General features: G+C 46.0%; 1 protein-coding gene across 1 annotated transcript in view; it reads left to right on the top strand.

Annotated features, from left to right (window-relative positions):
* The first annotated feature begins 84 nt into the window (after positions 1 to 84).
* Positions 85 to 16,599, top strand: part of LOC149433197 (vomeronasal type-2 receptor 26-like) — a 38,041-nt gene continuing 21,526 nt past the window's right edge. The window contains exons 1-3 of the mRNA XM_089664534.1: positions 85 to 105; positions 1,345 to 1,579; positions 3,251 to 3,367. Coding sequence (XP_089520660.1) covers positions 85 to 105; positions 1,345 to 1,579; positions 3,251 to 3,367 — 373 coding nt within the window. The remainder of the gene's footprint in view (positions 106 to 1,344; positions 1,580 to 3,250; positions 3,368 to 16,599) is intronic.

Here is a 16,599-nt window from a genome sequence, read left to right as displayed (position 1 = left end):
GCACTTTTTTGGAGGTACAACCCTTTCAAATAACCTGTGGCTGCTTCAAAAAGCCCTGCCTTCTGTTTTGATAGTGTTGTCAACATGTGCAGAAGATTCAGGAAGGTATTAATAATGACAGTTTTACAAAGTGGTGCCATTAATGTACCAAATTAAAAAATAATTACCTTCAGTTTGTAGATAATGAAAGTGGAGGTGTATAAGACTTGTGTCTGTCTCTGTCCTCTGCTGTGTAGCCGAGTGGCAGATTTGTTGCGTCTACTGCCTCCCCTTCTACCTGTCACTGGTTGTTAATGATGTTGTTGACTTTACAGCCGACTAGACATGTGTGTTTAGTTTTGTAACAAATCAATTTTTGGACAAAAGTTTGATTTTCAGAGATTCAGATGTATTTGAATCTCTGAAAAGACATAGCAACAGATGGCAATGAGTCCAAAAAAATTTGTAATGATGGTAAAAAATTAAATTTTCAAATTTGTTCTATAATTCAGATTCAAGTAAAGTTGGGATTTAAATTGCATTTGTAATTGTCAGTCAGTCAGTTCAGTTCCACAGTCTAATGCAATTCTTAGCTTTGAAAAATTCATATATGAATAACGAATCCAATCGAAAACTAATATACAACAATCTTTCAAAAAAACTGTAAAATGTTTTGATTCTACTTGGACCAACGTGTATATGAAATGAACGCCAACGATATGAAATGATGCCACAGTGGATGATGGGGACGCTGAGATACTAGTTCCCCCACATGTCCACTTTCTACTTTTGATTGATATCAGGCATCGGGCAGTTTCTATAGCCATAAGAAGGTGTCTGGTGTCATAAACACTCTTTATGAATTCCTTTAGGTGTGTCTTTGACTTACTGTAAATATACAGTATAAGATTTCAGCAATCAACAGCAGCAACTAGCTCTCCCTGCAAACACTGCTTGATCTGTCCCTAATATGATATACGACTGTCCACCAGTATCTCAGTTTTCTCTCTAGTGTTCTGATCGTCTCTGCTAGTGGTCCCTGCTAGTGGTCCTATGGCTTCTTCCTCCTCAGTCTGCTAGTATCTGGGGAAGCAACCTTAGGAAATAGTCCAAACCTCTGTGAGGGGTCCCTAGTGAATATTGCCCGTTCTTCAGACTCCACTCCTCAGGGAACCCAGACATAGTCAGAGTAGGGTCCAGCTCACTCCACTATGCTCAGTTTGTGACAACTAAGTATATTGATTATTTTCTTACAAGATCAGGAGATAATCTGATGGACACTGAGGGCTGGATATAAATATTGATTTTCCTTTGTCCTGTTGCTTTTCTTTACTTAACACGTTTTATCTTTCTATATTCAAATAGAAGTTGTATCATCTTTTAAAAGAAATTAAATATGAATTTGGATTACTCGAGCCAAGATCATTTTTTAATGAATACGGAGAATTTGTTTATCATTACAAAATACTAAATTGGGTATTTAAGGATAATGACACTATGATTTATAATGATGTGGGAAATTTTACATCCTGGGCACCAGAAGATCAGCAATTACAAATGAATACTAAAGCCATAACATGGAAGCTTGGCAATGAGGTAAGTCCATGATATACACTCACCGGCCACTTTATTAGGTCCACCTTGCTAGTACCGTGTTGGACCCCCTTTTGCCTTCAGAACTGCCTTCATTCTTCGTGGCATAGAATCAACAAGGTGTTGGAAACATTCCTCAGAGATTTTGTTCCATATTGACATGATAGTATCACGCAGTTGCTGTAGATTTGTCGGCTGCACATCAGTGATGTGAATCTCCCGTTCCACCACATCCCAAAGATCCTCTATTGGATTGATATCTGGGGACTGTGGAGGCCATTGGAGTACAGGGATCTCATTGTCATGTTCTAGAAACCAGTTTGAGATTATTTGAGCTTTGTGACATTATCCTGCTGGAAGTAGCCATCAGAAGATGAGGACACTGTAATCAGAAAGGGATTGACACGGTCACCAACTTTAATCAGGGAGCCCATGGCATTTAAATGTTGCTCAATTAGGACTAAAGGGCCCAAAGTGTGCCAAGAAAATACCGCCACACCATTACACCACCACCACCAGCTTGAACCATTGATACAGGCAGGATGGATCCATGATTTCATGTTGTTAACACCAAATTCTGACTCTACCATCTGAATGTTGCAGCTTAAATCGAGTCTGATCAGACCAGGCAACATTTTTCCAATCTTCTTTTGTTCCATTTTGGTGAGCCTGTGCGAATTGTAGCCCCCATTTCCTGTTCTTAGCTGACAGGAGTGGCACCCGGTGTTGTCTTCTGCTGCTGTAGCCCATCTGCTTCAAGGTTCAATGTGTTGTGCATTCAGAGATGGTATTCTGCATACCTTGGTTGTAACAAGTGGTTATTTGAGTTACTGTTGCCTCACTGACTAGAAATGGAGACACTATATTGGCAAAAAGTATTAGGCCATCCTTCCAAATTACAGGATTCACTTGTTCTAATCACCTCCATGGCCACAAGACCGTCTTGAGAACGCCCTGTGGGTGGGGCGAAACGCGTCAACGCACTTCTGGTTGGCTGTCCGTACGTCCCGCGTCATTTCCGGTGAGTGGAACACACGCTGAGTGGTGCGTTCCAAGCGGCCATCTTGGTTCAATATTGAATGGTATCCTGTATCCTGTCATCCTGCTGTTGGATCAGGCTGTGAGGTCTCGGCTTCAAACTGTGGAACCTGTGATTCTGTGGCAAAAGCAATAAACGCTGTTCATGATCATGAGAAATGTGAGTGGTCTGACAAACGGTTCTTTGATATAACACAGTTTATTAGCAGTATTACACTATTGGTATTTCTTTTCCCTGCACTGCTGTGGAGTTGGAGAGAGGAAAAGGCAGGAGCGAGAGGAGGAATATCTTATACCTTGTGGTGGAAAGGAACTCTGGAGGTCTTAAAGGGGGTTTAGGAGCCCATAATAATCCTAGAAGGCGCAATACTCACCAATATCTGGTGAGTGCGGTGGATGTTGGTTTTTTCACTGGTGGATGGTGGAAGTATTATTTTTGGCACTAAAGAATTTTTATTCATTTCTTCAATTGGAATCTACATATTTTTTGGACACTTTATTATGGGCAACACATTTTTTAATATTCACATATTGATATAAATAAACTTTTTTTTTCGACACCTTTTAGTTTGCATAGTCTCATGGGATATGGTAGACCTATACAAAATAATAATAATAATATCTGAATTTCAGGTCCCAGTATCTCGATGCTCAGAACCCTGCTTACCTGGCAGCAGAAAAAAGTTTGGATCTTCTGTTCACAAATGCTGCTATGAGTGTGTCCCATGTCCAGAAGAAGAGATATCCAACATTTCTGGTAGAGTTTGTGTTTCTAAATAGAGATTACCACTATTTCCCACTATTTCCAGAAGATTTCCCTCCCTTTCTAACCGGGCCATTTTTTGCAATACAGGGTTGTGTTACTTTAACTGACAAATGCGCGGTCATGCAACGCTATACATAAATGAAACGTATGTCCTTTTTTCCCCCACAAATAGAGCTTTCTTTCTGTGGTATTTTATCACCGGTGCATATTTTTTTTTGCGCTATAAACAAAAAACAATTGACAATTGTGAAAAAAAAATATTTTGGAATTTTTGTTATAAAACATATCCAGTAAAAAAAATTTAAAAATCAAATTTCTTCGGAAATTTAGGCCAAAATATATTCTTTGCTAAAAAAAAAATCCCAATACATGTAAATTATTTTCTTTACGTGAAAGTTATAGCGTCTACAAATAGCAGTATGTATACTGGAATTTTTTTTAAAATTTTTTCTATATTAGTAATGGCGGCGATCAGCGACTTATAGCGGGACTGCGGGACTGTGGCAGACATTGTGACACTGGGTGGGAACAGCTAACTGCCACTGACATCCCAATGACACTAATACAGTTATCAGTGCTAATAAAAAGCACTGACACTATACTAATGACACTGGGCAGGAAGGGGTTAACATCTAGGGCGATCAAAGGGTTAACTGTGTGCTGTGTGTGTTTTACATGATGTGCTGTGTGTGTTTTACATGATGTGCTGTGTGTGTTTTACTAGGGAGACATGCTGTGCAGACTAATACAAAGCAGCATGTCCTTGCTGGCAGGAGAGAGACCAGTGTTGTTTACACACAGGTCTGTCCCTTGTCAGTGATACTTGGCGATCGCTGGGTGCCATCGGGGAATCTCTGGTGATTGACATCCCTACCCACTAATGGTGGCGTGGGTAGGGTGGCACGTGTGCGCCCCCTACCTGGAAATGCAAATCACGTATATATACTGATTTTGTGCAGCCCTGCCATCCTGTAGCAGTAGTTCTACTATAGGGTCGGGGGAAAGCAGTTAAAGTGTATGAAGGTAAAAAAAAATATGCAGTACATTACTACAAGGTAAGCTCATTTTCTCAGGAGTTTGTAAACCGAAATAAAAATAAATGGTGTCAGCTCTGCCCAATCATCTTTTGCTACTGCTACTTTACTGAACAACCAAATCCCTCCCCATCTTTTAAATATAGAGAGCAATTGTTCTGTAATCTTAGATAAGAACTGGGAGGGTTGAGATAACACTGGGATAGGACAGCTCCTTATTTCCTGCGGAATCAAAAGGTATTTTTTGCACTTTTCAAACACATCATTCTTGGCGAGCAGTCATTGGAAATGGATCATGTCGGTGGACTGTGTGCAATGATGTGATTGGCGATGGATTTATGTGGATAGGGATGAACGTACCTAAGTTCAGTTTGGGGCAGGATCTAAGAACATGGTTAAAGTTCTGGTGCCGAATCTGAAATTCTGTCACAAATTCTATTAAAATTCTCAATTTCTCAAGTAACGATGAGCCATACCCACTTGGGTTCAGTCCATTGTGCACTCTGCAACTTTACCTAAGTTGGGATGCCAAAGTTTACTCCTATTGAAATCAATGGGAGCTAAACCTTAGAAGTCGGTCGTGGCCATTTTCTAGGTTAATAGACAAAGGTTTGTGAAGTAAGTGGCATGAGGGGTGCTGCTGGGTACTCCCTGAGAAATGTAACTAAGCAAAAAAAAAAAGTTAAAAAATTTGTATTTGGTAGGAAAGAGTGATTTTAAACATGCTTTTAAAACAATATTAAAAAATGCAAAATTCCCTTAAATACCGAGCCTGGGGAACCCTAAACTGCCTGTGAAGCAATGCTTCTGTACAATGTATATTATATATACAGTATGTATATACAATGTATATAAAGCTACTGCAACCAACCTGGCATTTACAAAGAAAAATGTAACACTGCCTACTTAGGAGCTTCTGAAGTTTTTGGGTCCCCCTATAGTCCTGTACAGCCAGGCAACACACATTTACTCAGTCAGACTTGCATCCAGGAGACATTAACCAGTCCCTGAGCCTTCATTAGGGGATTTTAACTGGGATAGGGTTAGGGATGTACGGGATGCCCAGTTGAACTGAGGTCAGCTTCCTGGAACTATACAAGTCTTTACAGCAAAAAAAAAATCCTCTTCTTGGAGAGCTAGCCAGCATCCCGCTTGTACCACCCCAGACCCTAGATACTCCTTATCCAGCTGTTCTTGGTGAATCCCTGAGCAGGGGATCCAGTGCCTGTCACTTTAAAGTAAGACAGTCTTGGGTAGTTGGTAATCTGGTTTCCCACCAGAGTTCTCCTTTCCCTATCTGGCCCAGAGGGTGAAGGTCTACTCACTCAGCCCTTCTCCTGTGTTGATGATGGGTTGGTGGCTGCTACCTGGCCTCCTAGCTGTGCTGCTCCTTCCCTGCCTAACAAGTGACCCTCTCTAAGGGGGCCGGTGAAGTCCCAAGCTTTCCTCCTTCCAAGCTTCCTGCGTGGAGTAGAGACCCGGAAATGTAACTCCACATCAATCCATATATCTAACATGATATAAAATAACCCGCACTGCCTATGTAAGCCAACAATACAACTCACATAAAAACACAGATGATAAAGGAAGCTGCTGTTATAAAGTGTTACAACACCTCAATGCATTCAGTGTAACCCCTCCCCCCACCATGGGCAACAATGCTACCTTACCCTCTATTTAGGTGAAAAAAAATTGAATAAAATGAATCAGAATGAATCAAAGTCTTATATCCATAGAATAGTCCACAATAAAAGATTCCTCCAGTAATGTGTCAGTGCTATGTGATAGTTTTTACACCGATGAATAGTGCCAAATACACTCACCGGCCACCTTATTAGGTACACTTTGCTAGAGCCTAAAAATCTCCCCCCCACCATTACACCACCAGCCTGAACCATTGATACAAGGCAGGATGGATCCATGCTTTCATGATGTTTACGCCAAATTCCGACCCTACCATCTGAATGTTGCTGCAACCAGTCTGCCCATTCTCCTCTGACCTCTGACATCAATAAGGCATTTTTGTCCACACAACTGCCACTCACTGGATTTTTTTTCTCAGACCATTCTCTGTAAACCCTAGAGATGGTTGTGTGTAAAAATCCCAGTAGATCAGCCATTTTTTAAATACTCAGACCAGCCTGTCTGGCACCAACAACCATGCCACATTCAAAGTCACTTAAATCCCCTTTCTTCCCAATTCTGATGCTCAATTTGAACTTCAGCAAGTTGTCAGATTATACACTATATTGCCAAAAGTATTGGTCGGCCTGCTTTTACACACACATGAACTTTAAGGGCATCCCAGTCTTAGGCTGTAGGGTTCAATACTGAGTTGGCCCCGCCCTTTGTAGCTATAACAGCTTCAACTCTTCTGGGAAGACTGTCCACAAGGTTTAGGAGGGTGTCTATGGGAAGGTTTGACCATTCTTCCAGAAGCGCATTTGTGAGGTCAGACACTGATGTCAGATGTGAAGGCCTGGCTCACAGTCTCCACTTTAATTCATCCAACAGGTGTTCTATCAGGTTGAGGTCAGGACTTTGTACAGGCCAGTCAAGTTCCTCCACCCCAAACTCACTCATCCATGTCTTTATGAACCTTTTTTTGTGCACTAGTGCACAGTCATGGTGGGGCAGGAAGGGGCTACCCCCAAACTGTTAATACAAAGTTAGGAGCATGAAATTGTCCAAAATGTCTTGGTATGTTGATGCCTTAAGTGTTCCCTTCACTGAAACTAAGGGGCCAAGCCCAACCCCTGAAAGATAACCCCATATCATAATCCCCCCTCCACCAAACTTTACACTTAGCACAATGTAGTCAGGCAAGTACTGTTCTTCTGGCAACCAGCAAAACCAGACACGTCCATCAGATTGCCAGACAGAGAAGCATGATATGTCACTCCAGAGAACACATGTCCACTGCTCTCCAGTGGCGGCGTGCTTTACACCACTGCATCCGATGCTTTGCATTGCACTTGGTGTTGTGAGGCTTGGATGCAGCTGCTCTGCCATTAAACTCCATTCCATGAAGCTCTCTAAACACTGTTGATGTGCATATCTGAAGGCCAAATGAAGTTTGGAGGTCTTTAGCTATTGACTCTGCAGACAGTTGACAACTTCTGCGTACATTGTGTCCCAGCATGCGCTGACTCTGCTCTGTTATTTTACGTGGCCTATCACTTTATGGCTGAGTTGCTGTTGTTCCCAGTTGCTTCCACTTTGTTATAATACCACTAACAGTTGAGCGTGGAATATTTAGCAGCAAGGAAATTTAATGGATGGACTTATTGCACAGGTGACCACCTATCACGGGACCACGCTTAAATTCACTGAGCTCCTGAGAGCGACCCATTCTTCCACAAATGTTTGTAGAAGCAGTCTGCATGCCTAGGGGCTTGATTTTATTTACCTGTGGCCATGGAGGTGATTGGAACACCTGAATCCAATGATTTGCAGGGGTTTCCCGATACTTATGGCAATATATTGTATATCTTTGTTGTTTAAATGCAATAAAAAATATCCACAAAAAAAGCCCAAGGTCAAAGTAGGTGCCATCACACATCACAGACAGTGCAGTAGTACCCATGTCTACAACAATGAAGTCATACCATACTTATCAGACATTGAATATTGCAGAAGTCCATGGTGGGTCCAGGTGGGTGTTGGAGTAGCAGGTGTTGGGGAAAGAGACCAATGTGCCAAAACCTGGAAGGTTTTGCAGGACTCAGCTGGCTGTGTCAGAGGAAGTCTGGTGTGTGCCCCCTCTGCAAGGGAAGTGAGGGTGGTAAACTGACCAGACAGGTTTAGTGGGCAAACACCAGCTTGTAGACATCAGTCACCCACAACAAACCAGTGTCGGGGGTGTCTCATGTCACATGGGTGTCACCAAGAGAAGTTTGAGTATGACTGGCACACTAACATAATAAAAGTGTCTCTGGAAGGAGAAATGGTTCACCACCCACCTCTCTCCAGTGGTTAGCCCACCTTATAAGAAAACCTGAAAGGGAATCCCAGCATATATGTTTACTACAGACGCAAATGATTAGTGCAATAATATTAAAACCAAGTATTCATATTAATGTGGGGGGCTGTAATGCTTCTCAACCATCTCATATAATCCTATATTCTAAATCCTCAACCATAACCAATAGACAAGAGGGGGCAGTCTCACTTTCAAGGTATCTCATAGATCAATGACAGTATCCTCCCTCTGTCATGCCCTGACCTGGCCGCTACTGCATACAACGACTCACTGTCAGCTGCCCTTGACTCCCTGGCACCCCTAACCACACGTAGCATTAGACCCCAACCGCTTCAACCCTGGCAAAATGACCACACGAAATGCCTCAAACGACTCAGTCACGCGCTGGAGCGCTTCTGGCGCAAAACCAGATCCCCTCGCGCGTTCTCCCTCTACAAAGCTGCCTACCTCGCCTACACCACCTCCCTCCACGCCGCCAAGCAAGCCTATTTCATGACCCTTATCAACGCCCTCTCCACCTGTCCTAGCTGCCTCTTCTGCATTTTTAAATCCCTGCTCTCTGCCCCCCACCTCCACCCAGCACCTCACTCACCGCCCAAGAGATTGCCAATCACTTCCAAAACAAACAAACTGGAACAGGGTAAGTGAGCGCAAATCTCAAGACAGCAGCTAGCACACAAGGCAATCCTCAACACCAAAAAAACAAAATATACAAATGGTATGCAGCGCTAAATAGTATATCAACCACAAATGTAATGAATCTATTCAATTACATTTGTACATTTATATCTTCATTTATATGGAACTATTCATATTGTGATTGAGGATTTACTGTCTTATCCATCTTTACATTGATGGTTGATATACTATTTGTAATAACAATTTTTATTGATTTTCAAAAATATACAAACAGTATGTTTAAGAAAAAAAAAAGGATAAGAAAAGAAAACAAGCAAAACAGAAAGTTACATCGATGGCAAAACTGCGTAAGGACAGGACCAACAAAAACATAAAATAACAGTGTGAAGGTTATCAGGACCTTACATTTTGGGCCGGCATAGAGGAAATGAAGGTATCCCATGGGAGCCAAATCATCTCAAACACAGCAAACAAACAATTATGTAGTGCAGTCAAGTATTCCATCTGTCTAACATCAGCAATAAGTTTGTACAGAATCGACATTGAAGGAGGGGTAGAAGACAACCAACACATAGGAATGCTTCTCCTAGCCGCGGTCAGAACATGTACAGCAAGTTTTCCGGATGGTTTAGGTAAACCCGGAAATGGTAGACCAAGCAAAAAATGTAGTGGATCAAGTGGGAGAGAGGTACGCATTAGTGATTGTAACAGGGAGAGAACATCTTTCCAGAAAGGAGTAATGGAGCTGCATGTCCAAAAGATATGATAGAGAGAACCCAGGTCTCCACCACAGTGCCAGCAGGCAGGAGAAGCATTCAGATTATAAGCATGAAGAACTTCAGGTGTTTTGTACCATAACATCATGAGCTTGTATATATTTTCCTTAAAAACCACACAGACAGAAGATCTAGATGCATTTTCCCAAATTTTCTTCCACGTTAATAGATCAATATCACATTGTACAAATTGAGACCACCTACGCATGTAAAGGTGAGTGTCATTGGATAAGGAGGGGGCATCTAGAAGTAGTTTATATGTGTTAGAAATAATACCCCTTTGGTGGGGACCCTGCATACATAAACGTTCAAAGGAAGTAGGCTTCCCCAGGGTTAATGAGGGTGATAAGGTAGAAGAGAAGTGGCGTATTTGAAGGTAAATATATATGTGTTGAGAAGGTAGAAGAGCTTTTTTCTGGAGATCTGGGAATGAGTGTAACTTACGAGTCACCGGGTGTACCAAGTGACGCAATTGAAAAAGGTTAGCTACTACCCAAAGAGACATCCGGGACATGGCCATATTGTCTGGAAGATTAGGGTTATGGAGGATATTTGTCAGTGGGGAGCAATCAGAGGCCAGTGTAAATTTAGCCTTACATTTCTGCCAAACAGTCAGAGAAAAGTGCATGGGACCAAGGAATAGGTGGCGAAAAGAAGAGACATCCACTGTTGAGGTCGACCAAAGGAGGGAGCATGGATGTCAGGGCTCCCGGGTATGACCAGAGGTGTGTGACTGACACAGGGAAACGCAGACTTCAGATATGTTATAAACAATGTAATTTATTGACACTAACAATACAAACATAAACGCAGTGCAAACAAACCAAACCACCCACAGATAACAGTACATATAGTGCAAGCGTCGTCAGGCAGGCCGGGTCAATATCGTGCGGGCAGGTAGGTACAGGGGGAGCAAGCGGAGAATAGTCAGGTCACGAGCAGGGTACAGCAACTAACAGGCAGGTAAGTACAGGGGGTAGGCAGAGAATGGTCGGGGTCACAAGCCAGGGATCAGAACAGGAGAAGTCAGCAGAGGTCAGAATCAAGCCGGGTCAGCAACAAGACAGGAACAGGGACAGGGACAGGATGCAGGAACAAGATACAGGGCCCAGGAAAAACACAACACCAAGGCAGAGTCTGCGGGTCTGTCCATCCCTTAAATACCCCAGTATAATCAGTTCCAGGTGTTAGCTGGCTGCAAAGTTGAGTCTCTGATTGCTGGGAGCACCCGCTGGCCAGCCCTGGTACTGCAGATCAAAAGGCAGGTGAGTCCCACCATTGCTGGCCAGTCCATTCCTGACAGTACCCCCCCCTCAAGGAGCGGCCTCAGGACGCTCCAAACAGTCCTAGCTGGGAAAAATGTTCCACCGCCCGGGTCTGGTAACTGGCGGGATATCAAAGACTGGCACACCGGGCAGGACTCCGGGCAGAGGCACACCGGGCAGAGGCACATTGGGCAAAGGCACACCGGGCAGAGGCACATCGGGCTGGACTCCGGGCAGAGGCACATTGGGCTGGACTCCGGGCAGAGGCACATCGGGCAGAGGCACATCGGGCAGGACTCCGGGCAGAGACACATCGGGCAGGACTCCGGGCAGAGGCACATCGGGCAGGACTCCGGGCAGAGGCACATCGGGCAGGACTCCGGGCAGAGGCACATCGGGCCGCACTCCGGGCAGAGGCACATCGGGCCGCACTCCGGGCAGAGGCACATCGGGCCGCACTCCGGGCAGAGGCACATCGGGCCGGACTCCGGGCAGAGGCACATCGGGCCGGACTCCGGGCAGAGGACCATCGGGCCGGACTCCGGGCAGAGGCACATCGGGCCGGACTCCGGACAGAGGCACATCGGGCCGGACTCCGGGCAGAGGCACATCGGATTACCAGGCGGGGCGACAGGCCTCGGGCCCCCAGGCGGGGCAACAGGCATCGGGCCCCCAGGCGGAGTGGCGGGCGCCGGACCCCCAGATGGAGCGACAGGTCTCGGGCCCTCAGGCGGAGCGGCGGGCGCCGGACCCCCAGGTGGAGCGACAGGTCTCGAGCCCTCAGGCGGAGCGGCGGGCGCCGGACCCCCAGGTGGAGCGACAGGTCTCGGGCCCCCAGGCGGAGCGACAGGTCTCGGGCCCTCAGGCGGAGCGGCGGGCGCCGGACCCCCAGATGGAGCGACAGGTCTCGGGCCCTCAGGCAGAGCGGCGGGCGCCGGACCCCCAGGTGGAGCGACAGGTCTCGGGCCCTCAGGCGGAGCGGCGGGCGCCGGACCCCCAGGTGGAGCGACAGGTCTCGGGCCCCCAGGCGGAGCGACAGGTCTCGGGCCCTCAGGCGGAGCGGCGGGCGCCGGACCCCCAGATGGAGCGACAGGTCTCGGGCCCTCATGCGGAGCGGCGGGCGCCGGACCCCCAGATGGAGCGACAGGTCTCGGGCCCCCAGGCGAAGCGGCGGGCACCGAGTCACCAGGCACGACAGTGGGCTCCGAGTCAACTGGCATGACCGCTGGCACTGGGTCAGACATTGGATCGTCTGGCTGGACAGCGGGCATCGGGTCACCAGGCATCAGGTCATTTGGCTCGACAGCGGGCACCGCGTCATCTGGCAAGGCAGTGGGCTCCGAGTCAACAGGCACGACAGTGGGCTCTGAGTCAATTGGCACAACAGCGGGCACCGGGTCATCAGGTACCGGATTGTCTGGCTCGACAGCGGGCGCCGGGTCACCAGGTATGACAGCGGGCCCTGGGTCACCAGGCATCAGGTCATTTGGCTTGCCAGTGGGCACCGCGTCATCTGGCAAGGCAGTGGGCACCGGGTCACCAGGCATTGGATCGTCTGGCTCGACAGCGGGCATCGGGTCACCAGGTATGACAGCAGGCACTGGGTCACCAGGCATCAGGTCATTTGGCTCGCCAGCGGGCACCGCGTCATCTGGCAAGGCAGTGGGCACCGAGTCACCAGGTACGACAGCGGGCTCTGAGTCAATTGGCACGACAGCGGGCACCGGGTCATCAGGTACCGGATTGTCTGGCTCGACCGCGGGTATCGGGTCACCAGGTATGACAGCGGGCACCAGGTCATCAGGTACCGGATTGTCTGGCTCGGCAGTGGGCATCAGGTCACCAGGCCTAATAGGATCGTCAGGCTGGATCAGTTCATCATGCTGGGTAGAGGCATCAGGCTGAGTAAAGGCATCAGGCTGAGTAGAGGCATCAGGCTGAGTAGAGGCATCAGGCTGAGTAGAGGCATCAGGCTGAGTAGAGGCTTCAGGCTGAGTAGAGGCTTCAGGCTGAGTAAAGGCTTCAGGCTGAGTAAAGGCATCAGGCTGAGTAGGGGCTTCAGGCTGAGTACAGGCATCAGGCTGAGTAGAGGCTTCAGGCTGAGTACAGGCATCAGGCTGAGTAGAGGCATCAGGCTGAGTAGAGGCATCAGGCTGAACCACGGAAGGCAGGTTCACCGGTTTGGATACTGGCAGGATGGTATTGGTTGGAAAGAATTTTTGCTTTTTTCTGGTTTTAACTACTGGAGCACTGCAAGTAAACGCAGGTCTGCAAACGAATGGAGCAGCTGGAGACAGAGAAGAACTGGAGGATGGAACAGGAGAGGGAGCAGTTGCTACAGAGGGCTTTTTTACAGGGTTAAAGGCAGGATAGGTGCAGCGAGTGGGAACAGGGTACTGACATGTGGTAGCTAGCCAAGTATACTGGGCTGTAACTGGAGGTGCTGTTGGGAATACAGGAGTAGAGCTTTGAGGAAATAGGTTAGAAGCAGGACTGGGTCTTTGTAAGCTGACTGAGGCTGGGTGCAACAAGTCTGTCCATGTCTGCAGTATGGGTTGAACAAAGCTGAGCTTACACAAAGCCTGTCTGACCAAAGAGTTCACTGCGTTTATACAATCTCTGAGTACCTGTGGTGAACATGTGGAATAACGCTCCAGAAAGTAACCCACATCATCCTCTAATAACCATACCAGGGACTCTACCTGGTCTGCACTAAATGGTGGCAAAAATTCATCCCTGCATTCGGGGGAACCAGATGAAACCAACTCAGCACAAACCTCAATCAATGGCTGCACCTCAGAGAACTCTGTGCCCTGATCTACTAGAACATGAGCGAGCCGTATACATTCTAGCAGTTCATCCCGGGTATACTCCCTCAGAGTTTGATAAGCATACTCCCTGTCATCAAACACTAGCAGATATAAATACACAACCTCATCCAGATCCATCCTTCCCAGCAACAAGCCAAGATGGCTTCCCTGTGCAGCCACTTCTGGTCAGGATTGGCCTTGGTGTAATGTCAGGGCTCCCGGGTATGACCAGAGGTATGTGACTGACGCAGGGAAACGCAGGCTTCAGATATGTTATAAACAATGTAATTTATTGACACTAACCATACAAACATAAACGCAGTGCAAAAAAACCAAACCACCCACAGCTAACAGTACATACAGTGCAAGCGTCGTCAGGCAGGCCGGGTCAATATCGTGCGGGCAGGTAGGTACAGGGGGAGCAAGTGGAGAATAGTCAGGTCACGAGCAGGGTACAGCAACTAACAGGCAGGTAAGTACAGGGGGTAGGCAGAGAATGGTCGGGGTCACAAGCCAGGGATCAGAACAGGAGAAGTCAGCAGAGGTCAGAATCAAGCCGGGTCAGCGACAGGAACAGGGACAGGGACAGGATGCAGGATGCAGGGCCCAGGAAAAACACAACACCAAGGCAGAGTCTGCGGGTCTGTCCATCCCTTAAATACCCCAGCATAATCAGTTCCAGGTGTTAGCTGGCTGCAAAGTTGAGTCTCTGATTGCTGGGAGCACCCGCTGGCCAGCCCTGGTACTGCAGATCAAAAGGCAGGTGAGTCCCACCATTGCTGGCCAGTCCATTCCTGACAATGGATGAGCCGGAGACAATTGTAAAGATTCGATTTCAGCCCACATGTTGGGAGGATAGTGAGTAGACCATGACATGAGAAAACGAAGATGAGTTGCATAGTAGTATGTTATTATATCCGGTGCCCCCAAGCCCCCCCTAGAACGCGGAGAAAGCAAAACAGAACGTGCAATCCTGTGCCGCTTGTTGTGCCAAATAAAATGCAGGAAAGATTTCTGGAGGGAGTGAAGTTTGGACATAGGAACGGGAATGGGGAGAGTCGCAAACAGGTATAACAGTTTGGGTAATACGGTCATTTTTAGTACATTAATGCGTCCGAGAAAAGAAATGGGCAGGGCATCCCAGTGTTTCAGAGAACGAGAAATTGCTATAAATAATGGGGGGAAATTGGCCTCGTATATGGATTGGTAAGAGGAAATCAGATTAGTACCTAAATATTTTAAAGAGTGGGTGCACCACCGGTAGGGAAAGGCTTCCTGAAGCGAGGATAAAACGCCAGAAGGGACATGTATCGGGAGTGCCTCAGTTTTAGACGTGTTAACTTTGTAGCCAGATATGGCCCCAAATTGTTTCAAGGTCTTATGCAAAATCGGTAGGGAGGTATGGGGACTCGCAAGCGTGAGGAGGATGTCATCAGCAAACAGCGATAATTTGTATTCATGGTTATGGGATCGTATCCCGCGAATATCCGGATTCGACCTTATGGCGATGGCTAATGGTTCCAGACAAAGAATGAACAGTAAAGGAGAGAGAGGGCAACCCTGACGTGTACCATTTGACATCTGAAAGGGGAGTGAAAAAAAAGAGGCTAATCTGACCTGCGAAAAGGGGGAAGAATAAAGGGCCTTCAAGGCTGCTACAAATGGACCCCTGAAACCATATCTTTCCAAGACCATGAACATGTAAGGCCAACTTAAACGGTCAAAAGCTTTTTGAGCATCTAAACTTAATAATATAGCGGGAGTGGAGGATCGGTTAATCAAGTCAACCAGATCAATAGATCTCCTGGTATTATCTGCAGCATGTCTGGCAGGTACAAAGCCCACTTGGTCCCTATGTATGAGTTTGGAAATAATTCCAGACAGTCGGTTGGCCAAGATTTTAGTGAAAATCTTGTAATCGGAGTTAAGTAGGGCAATGGGGCGGTAGTTATAAATACAATGTGAAAATGATATCCAAAAACACCCTTACACCTATACTAATTCAAAATTGGAAAAAACTTTCAACCCCTGAAAGCTTAAACTCAAATAGATAAGTCCAAAAGAAAATCTACCCTCTTTAAACAAATAGTCTACCTATATGTGCAACAAAAAAATTTTCCCCATATAATTATATGCGTAAACTAACACAAAATCATAAAGTCCAGTGTCTCAGTGATCCAAACCAAATCATAAAAGTCCAGTGTCTCGATAAAAAATAATAGAACTAAAAAAAAATTGTATTTCTTGCAGTGTTGATCGTAAAAAAACCTCAAAAATAAAGAAACTCACAATAGTGCATTACCATAATATAATCAGAAAAAAAAAAAAAATATATATATATATATATATATATACGCATACATGCACACACAAATGTGTATCATAAAATTGTGCAACTTATAAGTGATATAAAATAGTGAAACACTTGTGAAAACCTTCCAAAAAAGGTAATAAAACACTCGTGCTCAAAAAATTGTAAAATCCTGAAGTGATCCACTCAGTGAGATTACTACCCACACGTGACACTTCTAGTGAATAAGGCCAATATACCCTTACCAACAGTAGAAATAACCCACGCCTTGATCATATATTATGTAGAAATCCTCCAAAGGAACTTTATCCTCCTCTCCTCCTTCACTTTTTGTTAGGGTAATGTTAAACTGTCATCCACATTTATAGGTCTATGAAGCATAACGTACCTCCATATGTATTCAGAG

The sequence above is a fragment of the Staurois parvus genome, unplaced genomic scaffold, assembly GCF_062004578.1.
Source record: "Staurois parvus isolate SC_StPar_1 unplaced genomic scaffold, SC_StPar_1.0 ptg001938l, whole genome shotgun sequence".
Classification (NCBI taxonomy): domain Eukaryota; kingdom Metazoa; phylum Chordata; class Amphibia; order Anura; family Ranidae; genus Staurois; species Staurois parvus.
Note: the sequence above shows the minus strand (reverse complement) of the source record. Positions and strands in the feature narration are given on the sequence as shown.